This window comes from Cantharellus anzutake (assembly GCF_015039405.1).
Source record: "Cantharellus anzutake strain C23 chromosome Unknown EI90scaffold_73, whole genome shotgun sequence".
Taxonomy (NCBI): Eukaryota; Fungi; Basidiomycota; class Agaricomycetes; order Cantharellales; family Hydnaceae; genus Cantharellus; species Cantharellus anzutake.
Window position 1 is genome coordinate 364018 of NW_024067023.1, and position 13109 is coordinate 377126.

Sequence of the window (13109 nt, forward strand, 5' to 3'; positions counted from 1 at the left end):
CGTAAGGTTGTGTGCGGTCAAGAGGAGGTCTGTATCCAGGATTCTGCTGAGGCACTGCCAACGCTCCAGGTCCGGGAGGTGGCAGAGGTGGCGGTGCCCCAGCGTATCTGACGGGTAGAATGTGCCCCGGGTATGGAGCCCCACTGGGCGGAGGAGGTGGTCCAGGTGGAGGTGGTGGTCCTGATGGGGGTGGTGGACCCGCACCTCGTGGTGGCAGCTGCCAGGGGTCGAGAGGCAGTTGTCTCGGATCATGATATGGATCTCTGGATCCAATGGGTCCTTCATTCACTGGATGGTGAGGAACATGAGGGGGTTCGGGTCCATGATTGTCGGGATCGAGTCTCTCCTCGACAGGTCCCAGCTCTGTCTTCCTTCTGACCTTCAAACCTCTCACAAATTCGGTGTAACCCACGTTCTCCTTAGGGTTCTCGAAAGCGTTGGTCTCTCGATGAACTGTGATGAACAGCATCGAGGGTTCATCTCTGAGTAGCATCCCTGCAGCGACATTAATGCTTGGTCTAGGCACCAGGAAGGCCCTGGACGGTTGGGTGCGTTCATGAACGAAAGTGGTCTCTTCAGCGGGAGATATGAGATCCTCAAATGTGGTCCATCCCGACGGGAGGGCTTCAGGTTGCCGAGTGGGTCGCATTTCAGTCGACCATGCCTCCTTGACTTGCCCAGGATCCGTAAACTTGGTGGGCGAGACATTCGCCAACCTGAGTCCACTCATGCGCAACTCGTCAAATTCCCGTGAAGGACGAGCAGCTTTCTTGATGGCGTCGAAATGTTTTTCGAAGGAATTGAAACGCTGGTCTAGGAAGTTCCATGCAATGCTGAACTCCTTGGGCGATGATCATCCTCTTATGGTGAATATCAGGGCGAGGTCGCCTTGGGGATCCACTACGAAATCACCTGCGGCTAAGTTGGCCTTGGTGGCTAGCTGGGTGAACTCGGTAATTTTCATGAGCAGGTTGGTTAGCTCGACCCGCCAGACGGTCCCTAGTTGATATCTCAAAGGCTCTCCTTCGAGACCGGCTCCAACAGACTCTTTCTCGAGATCAGCGGGAGCGAGACGATGCCAATTTCATATATGTTTCATGTAGTTATTCAAATCCTCAAAAATTCCACCTTCAAACTCTCCAAGAGCTTCGATGACTTGCCTGAGAGCTTGTTGTCTTAGGAATGCGCCAGGCGAGGAATGCACATCTTCGCCTACTGGCGAGGTATCTCTTGAGTTGGATCTACGATCCGACTGACTGATCCTCGTGGGGCAGGAAGGAGGATACAATTCATGTGTCACTTGGACTGGGGTGACTGGTTCGTCTCCCAACAGGGACACCGTCTTTGGTGGCATGGTGCGAGTTTCTCGCACTGGGGTTGGGGCACCAATGTTACGGGGATGGGGGGAAATCCCCATTCCTCGATCCGTTCTTATAGCGGGATGACGAACGTTGTATCTAGTCTGTACCATAACAGGATATGTAATCGATGAGTGATCCCAGTCTTGCAAGGGAGTGGACAATCGAATTCCCATCGATCGTGATTGGTGATGTAGTGAGCTATTAAGGAATTGATGGTAGGTAGTCGGAGACGTTGTAATGGGTCTACCCAACTAGACTCGCGACAGGAAAGAGGGGGGGGATAAGGATCTCACTGAGGGTCAGGTCTGAGTGGGTATATTGGTCCAGTTGAGTCTGGTGCTGATACTCTCTACCAAACTATACAGCCGGTCACGGAAGAGTCCGATACAAATATAAAAGGAAAGTCACATGTGAATGAATGAAAATAGTAAGGAAAATAAAGAAAAAGTCATATCTCCTCAACCACTCCACCAAATCCGACGATCTTGGACTCATCAGAACCATCTCCACAGTCTCTACAACTCCTATTATTACCACGACTCACCAATCCTAGTCCCTGATGCAGTAGGGGGTGAAATGTGTGATAAGGGTTGGTTTGACCTGCACAGACTTGTCCCCATAACATACAGGCCTAGCTCTGGATTGCAGTCCCTTGCAATCTCCCAAAAAGAAAGTAGTCAAACACCAAAGAATCATCACCAAGAAATGTAAGTCCCCACTCCGCACACGGTGTCGAATGCCATGTGACCCAAGGGGGGGTCATTCGGGAAATGCCGAACCCCATGTTAGTATGATAGTCTCTGGTCGGAGGGACTAAACCTATTTTGCGCACGTCAAAATTTTCGATTCAAATGTATTTGCAAATGTATATTATCATTGAAAATAAATTGAAAACCTCCACTATGCCAATAGTTAGCCTTGTTTCCTTGCTCGTTTGCTGTTGCGGGATTCTTGATGGGCACCGCATGTCCAGTTCGGGGGGATGTAGGACCCTAGACCCTGACATGACCTATGGAACTAATTTGTCTGTCAGAAAACAACAACAGTATTAAGGTACGGTAAAAGGCATATACCCAAACCGTCTCACAGCCCGTCCCATTACACCTAACAACATTAGTACCGTCGTTAATTTCGCTTGCGGTAACTTTCATGGTACAACACATATGAATGCCAGTAGGACATTTGGGAGCGTGGCGCATTGGACGGCCACTGGAATAGGTGGTTGGCAAAGCTGAGGCCGGGGAGGGTGGATGGGGGCTAGGAGAGGTGGGAATATGTTCGGGGGTGCTGGTATCGAGGTCATCGTCGATATCTTGTTCCAGTGGTCCAGTGGATGAGTCCGCATTGACTTCGGGTGGTGTTTCTAGGTCTGTGTCCCTGGATGTAGATTAATAATTAATATTACATCTGAAGTGATAAATAAGTAAAGAAGGATTGGGACATACCGAAGGCAGAGATGGGAACTATGTGCTTCAGAAATGTTGAGTTTCGCCGCTAAGTGTTTCCATCGTCTAGTTTCCCCTCGATTCGCAGTATGGCGATTGTTCCAGACCATCTTGAGACCTTCCAGCTCGAAATCTGAGATGTCAAATTCGCTAGGTGGAACAGAAGGGGAGTGGTTTTTCGCATAATGAAAAGCAATGTTGTACTTCCATACCGTGTTGGATCCTTTGGGGCACCATGGACACTTTATGGGAACATTAGCACACGGGTTTGTAGGTGAAGGTTGGGAAGCAGTGGCGTAAGAAAACTTAACCAGCCTCTGACACATTGAATTAGTATAATCAAGCGTAAAAGACGCTTTATATTTCTTCAGGCCAATCCGACATGAAGGTGCTGGTGATAGACAGAGCCCGCATGGCTCATCCTCTCGGCTAATAGTTGGGTCATGTAATATGTGAGCTGCGATGTGTGCGAGTAATTTTGGGGCTGTTTCAAAGATCGCGTGACAACGTTCACAAGAAATATTCGTTGTTACCACGTCTCTGTCATCCCCCTCAAGTTCACATGCAAAACACACTCTGCCTGATGAGAGAATTGCCCAATGAGTTTCGTGTGACAGTTGTAACCTGCAGCCAACTAGCTCACCGTTAACCTGGTAAGGGAACTTATCCGACTGTTTGATCTCAACTATCTTACGTCGATCATCCAGCGAGAGTGCCCCAAACATCACTGCTGCTAACTCTCGCAGCTCATCACTTCAAAACCCATATCCTACAGCCTTCCTCAAGCCACCTTCTCTTCTGATTCCTGCTCTGATCACGGCGCTCTCTTCTTCGACAGTAACAACATCAGGATTGATTTGCTGGATGAACTTGCCGGGAACCATGATGCTTGCATCTCGTCCATGCTGCCAGACCCAATCACCATCCTTCCCATTTGACAGAATTATGTTTTGCGACTTCAAGCAGAGGATTTGAAGACCGATGGTGACTGTTTCTTCGTTGAGTAAGTCTTTTGATACTGCACTTTGGGAACTCTTATCAACTTTGATGGAACTAACTTGGGCAACACCCAGAAATGGGATTCCCTCGCATCTCAGAAGCGTGGCTACTGGATCTTGGATCAAGATGCATTCGGTCTCCGTGATAGAACCATCACCAATGTGATGATGTGGCGTGGCGGGGATTTGGGCAAAGCGGGAAATATTGGCGACACGTCTCAATCGGTCAGTCGAGTTTGATGTTCTTGTGAACCTTGTGAATTCATGCAGAACCTTTGCCTTGTGTACATGCTTCCCATTCCCCACATCAATTGTACTTTCGAGCCCATTTTTCCGCGCATCCTCGTTGTCAACGAGTTCCTCAAGTTCCAGCGAGTCGGGTACAATGGGAATGGTGGAATCTGGGTTGGGTTGCTGGGGAGTTTCATCGTACGTTTCTTCATTTTCACCATCTTCACATACTTCCATCCCAAAGGGGTTTAGCAGATCGGCACCTGGGGTCGACTCAAGCTTGCCGAACTTTTCTGCAGGACTGAATGCCGTGAGTTCTGGATCATTTTCTACCTCATGCCAGCCGGATCTCCATGCAGACATCAGTTGTATGCCAGAGACTCGCACGTCTCCCTTCCACGATGCCGGATTGAGGTGATCGATTTTTTGCTCTATCCCTGTTGTGGTGCTTAAACCCTGGAGCCTTAGCCGACGAGGGCCCCGGTCCCATTCTGGGTGTTGGGAGAGGATTGAGTGGCATTCGACGGCCCCTGAAGTTCGGCCCGATAAAGTGTAAGTGCTAACGTTAACATCGCTCCCATTTTGAGATCTGATAAGGCCAAAAATCCATTCCAGCCTATCCGTGCCCAGCAGGATCAAGAAGAACTCGCCATTGGGATTGTCACACTTCATCTTTGCCACGCAAAAGAACGCGTTCTTAACCATGATTTGGATATCACGGTAAAGGGGTGATGGGAGGTAAGCCGAGTGTGCATTATGATCGGTAAAGAATATGTATGCCAGGTGTGCCGCGGCACTAAGAGACTTAAGTTGATCATGAAGGCTCATGTCAACATTTATGTAGGGTAAGATTAGATATTTGACAAGCTTTGAGTGTTGATTGAGGGCGACACGAGTTTCGTAGTATATGGGATTGTCCGTGGTGAGTGGTGGTGGTAACTTCCAGATAAGTAGCATTAGGTTAAACATTGTAGTGACGTCTTGTTTATCTGTGACATTCATCAGGTTGTTGATTTGGCTTGAGGGGTATTTGTTGCCTTCTAGGTGGGACCGCAGGACTGAGGGTGTAATCTGAACACCACCGACTGAAACACCGCTGGGCCTCAGGTGAGTGTGTCGAAGTCTTTTCATAACATGCTTGTAGTCTTTGTCAGATGTTAACTCGTCCTCTCCAACCAGTAGGTTTAGCAGCGGTAGTCCACCCAGGTAAGCATATAAGCGGGATGTTGGAGATAGTGGTGTGTGCTCCGTTAAGGCTACAAGTGCCTTTCCTCGCCTTGATTCGCCATCTGAGGCAAGGCAATATACACTCCCCTTGGTCTCCTTATGCATTTGGTTGCAGGCACTGCATGCTAGGCGGAGGAGATCAGCATGTTTGTCGGCTTTCTCATTTTTGCATGTTGCACTGATTAGAAATGGCCGTGCGATGTATTGGCAATGATTCCCGGTGAGAGCTCCAATTGCGGCAACTGTAGCCTATCGTCTATGATTTAGCTGGTGCTATGGTTCACACCCCTTTGTCCTAGACGTACCTCCATGCCGAAATGCACTTTTCTGTTTGCCAAGTCATCAAACAGTGTATGCGCATCATCGATGTTATTGATTGCATGTGCATTACACCCTGAATGCTCTCGACAAAGGCCGATCACACTGTTGGTGTGCAGGCACCAGTCCAACACCTCTTCCACCTTAATCTCATCTATCATACAAACAAGGCCGACAACTTGATTATTGGAAGGGGCATCAATTTGAAACGCCGTTGTGATGTTTGATCTCATTTCATCAAGGGTTGGGAAGGCAGGAGAAGCGCGGATTGAGGTTGTGCAGTGTCGTTGGGTTGTTGCTATCCCTGGCATGCTGAGTGCTGCATGTGCAAACTCTGCAACGCGTGCGCCCCCTAACCGGTAGAGCACAACACTCATAAGGTGTTCTTGTTCTGTGTGCCTCGGGCTGTAAGTTCCAAGTGCGGCTCTCCCAATAAGTTGAATGATTCCATTAATCCCATGCTTCTTTCGTAGCGCGGACCGCACAAGTTGATTCAAGTGGGGTACATTGCACTCGCCCACAGCCATGACAAATCTTTTGTAGTCCAGGTTTGAAGTCATGAGCAAATCCAGTTTCCGATTGGTGTTAAGACGTTGAAGTTTGAGACTGTCAATTTGACGGTCTTTCCGCCTGAGAATTTCGATTAACCCAGACATCCCAAGGTACTTATATGGGGTGGTCTCGGGGATGCCTCTGTGGATCCGGTCCTGAATACGGCAAAGTCTTTGATTGTTTTGGAGGAGTTGGCATTCTCGGCATGGCTCATTAACCCGCAGTGTCAACTGTAGACAAGTGGGAGCATGCAAGGTAAGAATACCATTTTTAGTGTGGATGTCCCAAGCCATTGCTAACTCCGCTTGTTCTTTCCATGGCCACTCAAGAAATGGGCTTCTCCCTTCAGGAACGTCAATTCTGATTCCTTGGCATGGATGCTTGTTGTCAATTATTTGGGGAGGTGAGTCGCTGTCCTCATCAGAGTCCAGGAGAAATGGGAGGTGTTTGGTACCAGGTTGCGGTGAAGGCAACATGCGCTGAGTGAGTACAGTATTATCCTGTCTCCTTGGGGAGGGCCTTGTTGATGCAGGATGGGACTCTAGAGGGATTCTATTGGAATTATGTTAAGCAGCACTTTGGGGGGATTTGAATTTAACGGTGATGGTGACATACATTTTTTTTGCTTCCTCAATCAGGTTATTGATTCGGATCTCCAGAATTTCTTCAGAAGCAAATTTGTTGTTGGTGAAGTATTGGAGTGTAGCACAAAGCCCTGGCAACCCCATTGGGCCCCGTCTAATGGCTGATGCTAGGGTGCCATTCCGTTTCGCATATTCACCACAAATATTGTTGAGTTTTTTATCCAGCCACTCATATACATCCTCATCTGGCTCTTCCAGCTTTTGAGTGGCCACTATTTCTTTAGGGTCACCAGTGAGAGCTGCAATAGGGTCTGAGGGAGCAGCAAGTGGGACAGTATCGGGGAGGTTCGTCGCAATATGTCTCAGTTTTGATAAGCAACTGGCTGATTGCAGTCCTTTGTCTGGTTGACTAGGCATTTTCGGAGCTTCTTCAGTGTGTGGAAGATTTGGTTTTGATGGCAAGGGTGAATGGATGGGCTCAGGGGCTAGACTTTGGAGTAAAGCGGGGGGGACCACAGTTGGGCGGTGTACGGACTCCTTTTTTTTGAAAAATGAAGCCATTAACTCAGCTTGTGGTTGGGCTTTTACTTTATTCTCCCGCTTTTCTTGGGATTCACGGCATCTTGCCTTGCCAATATGACACAGCAGATTTTTTTGACCACCGGTCCCCAGAAGTACGTCCATACCACACTCCGGACACACTTGAGAATGATTCTCTGCACTCCCCTCATGAGCCTAAAACAACATGCCATCATTGGGAACAATGTTTAATTGATCCACATACCTCCATCTTTCTAGTTGGCGGTGAATTCGACTTCTAGGTGGATGCCCAATATGGAATGCGGCAATGGCCGGGGTACGGCAATTGCCGATTGAATTACTTAGTATGTATGTCTCCGCTCAAACCCGCTAAAACCTGAAATGGTACATCGGGTATAGAATTTCCATGTTGATCACCCCTTGATGTGACCGCAAAATTTCATCCGGACCAGGGAGATCACATGTGATGCGGAGTCGCCCAGAGCTATCCCACGGACACATGGGCTGTTACGAAGTTGCCTTGCCCATGTGACTACTCCGCCAACAACTCAGCACTAACCAACCTCACCTCATCCTTGCCACCATCAATGCCAACCTATGCCAGAACTCAACATCGCGCTACCGCGCGCGCACTGCCACCCACTGGAGAACCATTGGTCGAATGGGAGGATTGGGCACAATAGTACGCCCCGTTTCTACTCCCATCGCTAACCTGCGAGTTCAATGACTAACTTCGTCCACACCGGCTTAGAACTTCGCATATCCAATATGCGATCGACTTCGCGCTCGAAAACGAATGGATCCATTGCTAAGGCCGGGAGGCCTTAGCTCTTCTGGCTTGTGCTCAGCGTGGTCGTGTACTGGACTCAACTTATCTCTGGCTGGGGCGTGTGCGCGGCTCTGGATCGTCATCAACTGCTGGGACTTGAAGCTAGGGCCGGGAGGCCTTAGCTCTTTGGGCTTGAACTGGCGACGCTAGGGTTCTCATGTCACATACAATGGCTGGGGTCGGCGCTGCCTCGGTAGGAATCGCGCGCGCGGGCTCGGGATCGATGTCAGACGGCGAACTTGATGCTAAGGCCGGGAGGCCTTAGCTCTTTTGACTTGAGCTCACTGTACTCTGGCGCTGTGAGGTCGCGGGATCATATTCTGTACTTGGGGGGCTTCATCGACGTCTCCAGCGCGAAAACTCGGGGAAAATCGAATAGAAAGCGAAAAGAATGTGGATTGGACGTGTAAAACTTGAGAAAAGGTCGTCTGGCTAGGGGAAGGGGTTCGGATGTCGCGATATCGAGGAATAACGACGCGTCCGACTCAGATAAACTTGTAAACTCCTGAACTCGGCGTGTAATTTTCGATACGCGATGTAGAATCAAGCTCAGACACAAATGACGATGTAGTTTCGTATGCAAGAAATAAGCGCAAAGTTGGACTCCTCGGAAATCATAAGAACACATGTAAGAACTCGAAGGAGTGTTGGAAAATGATTAAACGTCGGCTTAAACTAAGGCGAGGGCGGGTCTACGCTCGGAAAAAGATACCCTCCGGCATCGCGAGTTTGCGGGTGTCACCAGGGAACTCGGTGACTGGGTGTGCTGGGCCTCTGGTTTGTCCAGGCTCACGCACGGGTTGGGCCGACTGGCTGCCCAGACCGTGCTGCGTCTTTCACGTCTTATCCGGATCTTTCTCGGGTGAAGGAATATAGCCTTCGTCTAGCTCAGGCTCCGCATGCAGCGTCTTAGCATTGCCGGGCACTTCAACATCTTGGCTAGCGTTGTACAACTCATGTGGGTCACTCGAATACCACAACACTGCACGAGTCACCTCTGGACTCGATGACTTGGTGTTCCTAAGCTCAACAGGGGTCTCGGCGTCGTTACAGTCTTCATCGATGAACAACTCTAAATCGTTAGGCAACTCGGACTCGGCTCTGGATGGGGCTTCAGCCTGATGCTCGCGGCGTATCTCAACTAGGCATTTGACATGGCCGACTGCTACGGCTGGTTCTGAGTGACGTGGGGCGCTCTGTGGAACAGGACTTCGGCTATCACTGAGCCTCGCCCGGTTGACTCTACATGTCTCAGGTGTGAGGATCAGCGCACGCGGGGGTAACTTCGCATTATCTTGATCAAGCGACATCGTCGGCACTACTCTAGTTGCCTTGGCTGGGATAATCCGTTCAACCAGCAGCAACGGCTTGGGGACAAACGCCTTGTTGCGTGATCTCGTGCGGCAAAGTTTGCTGTAGTCAGCCGGGCGAAACTCATGATAGGACCCGATCGGCTGGGGCTCCTCGACTTCATTTGGGCAAACGAGGTCGGTCGATTCGAGGCCGTGAGGCCCTAGCTCTTTATGATTGAGCTCTGGTTCAATGGGATCTTCGGACATGGCAACGGGCTCGGCTTCACAAAGGCTCTCGTCATCATCAACGAGTCCAGATCGAAGATGTCATAAACTGTTCCACCAAAATCCTCATCATTGGGATGCAGGTCGGAGGTGTCATAGGTCATTTCACAAGAGTCATCGTCATTAGAGTGCGAGTCTGCAGACTTATAAGACATGTTGTGAGTTGTACAGTCACACGGTTCAGTTGAGTCACAGGATGGGTTGTTACAGAAGACGACACACAAGACAGTTGTAGAGAGTAGTTGTTAGTTAGCAGGAACCGCCTTCGGCGGTTTCCATACAAGACGCGTGACTATCTACAAATGGTAAGGTCGCGGGAAATCCTGCGAAACACAAGTAACCTCGGCCAGCACCAAAACCCCAATGGGGAAAGCTTTGCACAAGGGGGGGGAAGGGGTAGAATGAGTAAGGAGGGTAGGGTATCGGGATAGAGGACGAAAGGGAGAAAGAGGGGGGAGCGATAGAGAGGAGAAGTCTTTGACTATGCAATGGATATGGTCGTTGGAGAGTCCGTATCCATAACACCCTCCCACTCATCTCCGACGTCCTCATGTGTCTCTGAAACACAAAGTATTTCTCAGCGCTGGATCTGCGCTGGGGGTTCAACAACATGCGGATCAAAGATGGCGATGAGTGGAAGGCGGCATTTGCGACTAACCGGAGCCTGTTCGAACCCATGGTGATGTTCTCCGGGCTGTGCAACTCCCCCACAACCTTCCAGACCATGATGAACGACATCCTCTGAGACTTCATTGACCAAGAAGTTGTTATCTGCTATATGGACAACATCTTGATTTTCACGTCCACACTGGAGGAACACCGGAAGGTTGTGCGGGAAGTGCTGGAAACGCTGCAGAAGAGGAAGCTCTTCCTCAAACCAGAGAAGTGCAAATTCGAGCGGTGCCACATCGAGTACCTTGGACTTGTCATCTCCAAAGGCAGCGTTGCCATGGACCCGGTGAAAGTCCAAGGAGTCCTTGACTGGCCAAGGCCAATGAAGGTGAAAGAAGTACAGTCCTTCCTGGGCTTTGTGAACTTCTATCGCTGCTTCATCAAAGACTTCTCCGAGATAGCGTGCCTGTCATATCCATACAATCCCGACCTCCGCTCCGGGCTCCCGGAACTCCGAAACTGATTCCGGAGCCCTACTTCCCTTCCGTCACCTTCTCCTTGCCGACTCCCAAGAGGTTATCCCACCTCCGGCTCCAACACCACCTTCGGTCCGACTCTGGAACATTCCAGGTCCAACCTCAACCTCGACACCTCCCAGACAAGCACGCAACACCTATGCCCCTGACTCCGGACCTCCGCTCTGGAATCCCGTTTCGCATCTCCATCTCCGGAACCTCCAGTCTTAGCTCCGACCTCGGACTTTGACCCCACCTCCGCTTATACCCATTGTATTGGTTAGCTCATTCCATTTAATTACGTTTGCCAATATTCCGGAGTTTAACTTCCAAGTTTGGACTTTCCGGACTTATGTCAGACCTTGCAACTATTGCATTGCTCCATTCAGTTCTGCTATACTCCCTCATTCCTATTTGGGCTGCTGCTTCCTTTCTATTCAGTCAGCTGGCCATTCCCCACTCCCATCCTCCTTCCTTCCTCCTTGGGCCTTGGCCCTTCATTCCTCCTTTGGGAAACACCATTGAGTCAAACACTTGACCCTCAGTGTTGTTCCTCTTTCCATCTCCCTTTGTCTCCTTTCGTCCTACCCTTGTTCCTTTTGATTCTGGAGCCCTCCTTATATACAATGTACCTAGTAACTTGTAACCTCAGTCCGAAATCGACTTGAATTCCCCCAAGAGACTTTCCCTCTGCTAGATCCGAAATTAGGGACCCTGTCAGGGGACGGACCCCGGGTCCCCATGACTCCTCTCTCTATAGCCCACAGCCCTGTGTGTGAACAGCCTATCCTAAGGCACAACCTACTGTGGGTAAGAAAGTGAGAAGAAGGTTAACTTCTCACTTTCCCACAGTGGCCCCAATATGGCGAAAACTTCCGGGGATACCCGGAAGTCACATGAGGTGGGATCCGGGGTCGGATCATGCGGCGCACGGAGCGTGCGGCGCGGGAAGTGCACGGGAAGTGGAGCGGGTCCGGATGTGGGTCCGGGTCCGGGCTAAGTCAGGGTATGTGCCCTGACAGACCCCCAGGACAACCAGCAATGGCACAGCACTCCGCCTGAGTCACTGAGGCCGAGGTCCTTCCATGCTAAGTCTCCGATTCCACTCCGGAGTCGTCCGAATCTGCCTGTTCTAACAGTGCCTGCTCCACATGCTGACCCGCAAAACAAAAGCCTGGGCATGGGGGGAGAACGAGGAACATGCCTTCAGCGCCCTTAAGAAAGCCGTCACCTCCACCCCCATCCTCGCCTTCCCTGCTGATTCTGGCCGCTACAAACTCGAGTGCAACGCCTCTAACTTCGCCACCAGCGCTGTCCTATCCCAGCTCCAAGCCGATGGCAAGTTCCACCCCATAGCCTTCATGTCCAAGAGCTTCACGGAAGTAGAACGCAACTATGAAATCTACGATAAGGAGATGCTCACAATAGTTCGAGCGCTAGAAGAGTGGCGCCATTTCATAGAAGGAGCGGAAGAAAAGGTCAACATCTACACTGACCACCGCAACCTGGGATACTTCCACACCGCGCAATGGCTGAATCGCTGCCAAGCATGGTGGTCGCTTTTCCTCTCCCACTTCCACTTCACCCTCATCCACCAGCCAGGGAAGCTCATGGGGAAACCAGACACCCTCTCCTGCCATGCCAACCACCCGAGAGGGAAGGAGGACAATGAGAGCCTAACCCTCCTACAGCCAGAGTGGTTTGAAGCCTGCATGACTGAAGCCATCATGGTAGAGGGAGAAGAGGTGACCATCCTAGAGAGAATACATGTGGCAAAGGACCGCGATGAGAAAGTGGTGAAAGCGCTGAAGGAACTAGGGGATGGGACACTCAGATCAGATGAATGGAGCAGGGACGGGGAACTGGTCCTCTACCGGGGGAAGGTGTATGTCCCAAAAGACCCGCAGCTCTGCCACAACCTGGTGTGGCCACACCATGACGCACAGGTGATGGGACATCCAGGGCAATGGAAAACCCTGGAGCTCGTCTCCCGCGACTACTGGTGGCCCCAGATGGTGGAGTACATAGGCCACTACGTAGCGGGGTGTGATGCCTGCAACCAAGTCAAATCGTTCCCCTCGTGGAAAGTGGGGAAACTCATGCCAAACAAGATCCCCGTATGCCGCTGGCAGGTAATCTCCGTAGATATGATCAGAGAGCTCCCCGAGTCGAGAGGGTACAATGCCATCCTGGTTGTGGTAGATCACCTCTCCAAGTGCATCCATGCAATCCCCACAGTCACGACAGTAGACTCAGCGGGAATTGCCTGACTTTTCCTCGAGCACGTCTGGAAACATCACGGCCTCCCCTATGAAATTCT

The 13109-nt window shown here is 50.6% G+C and overlaps 2 protein-coding genes across 2 annotated transcripts; both read right to left on the bottom strand.

The window, feature by feature from the left end:
- Window positions 1-2256: 2256 nt before the first annotated feature.
- Window positions 2257-7133, bottom strand: EI90DRAFT_3157791 (uncharacterized protein; the record flags this gene model as incomplete). The annotated part of the gene is made up of 7 exons (XM_039066138.1): window positions 2257-2378; window positions 2435-2500; window positions 2537-2738; window positions 2807-3123; window positions 3580-5511; window positions 5568-6684; window positions 6748-7133. The coding sequence occupies 7 exons, from the start codon at window positions 7131-7133 to the stop codon at window positions 2274-2276; spliced, it is 4125 nt and encodes a 1374-aa protein (XP_038910833.1). The 3' UTR covers window positions 2257-2273.
- Window positions 7134-8921: 1788 nt separating this feature from the next.
- On the bottom strand, window positions 8922-9525 carry EI90DRAFT_3078312 (uncharacterized protein; the record flags this gene model as incomplete). Its single annotated transcript, XM_039061768.1, has 2 exons — window positions 8922-9379; window positions 9451-9525. Coding segments are annotated over 2 exons (533 nt in total), but the record flags the coding sequence as incomplete, so codon positions are not given.
- Window positions 9526-13109: the final 3584 nt, after the last annotated feature.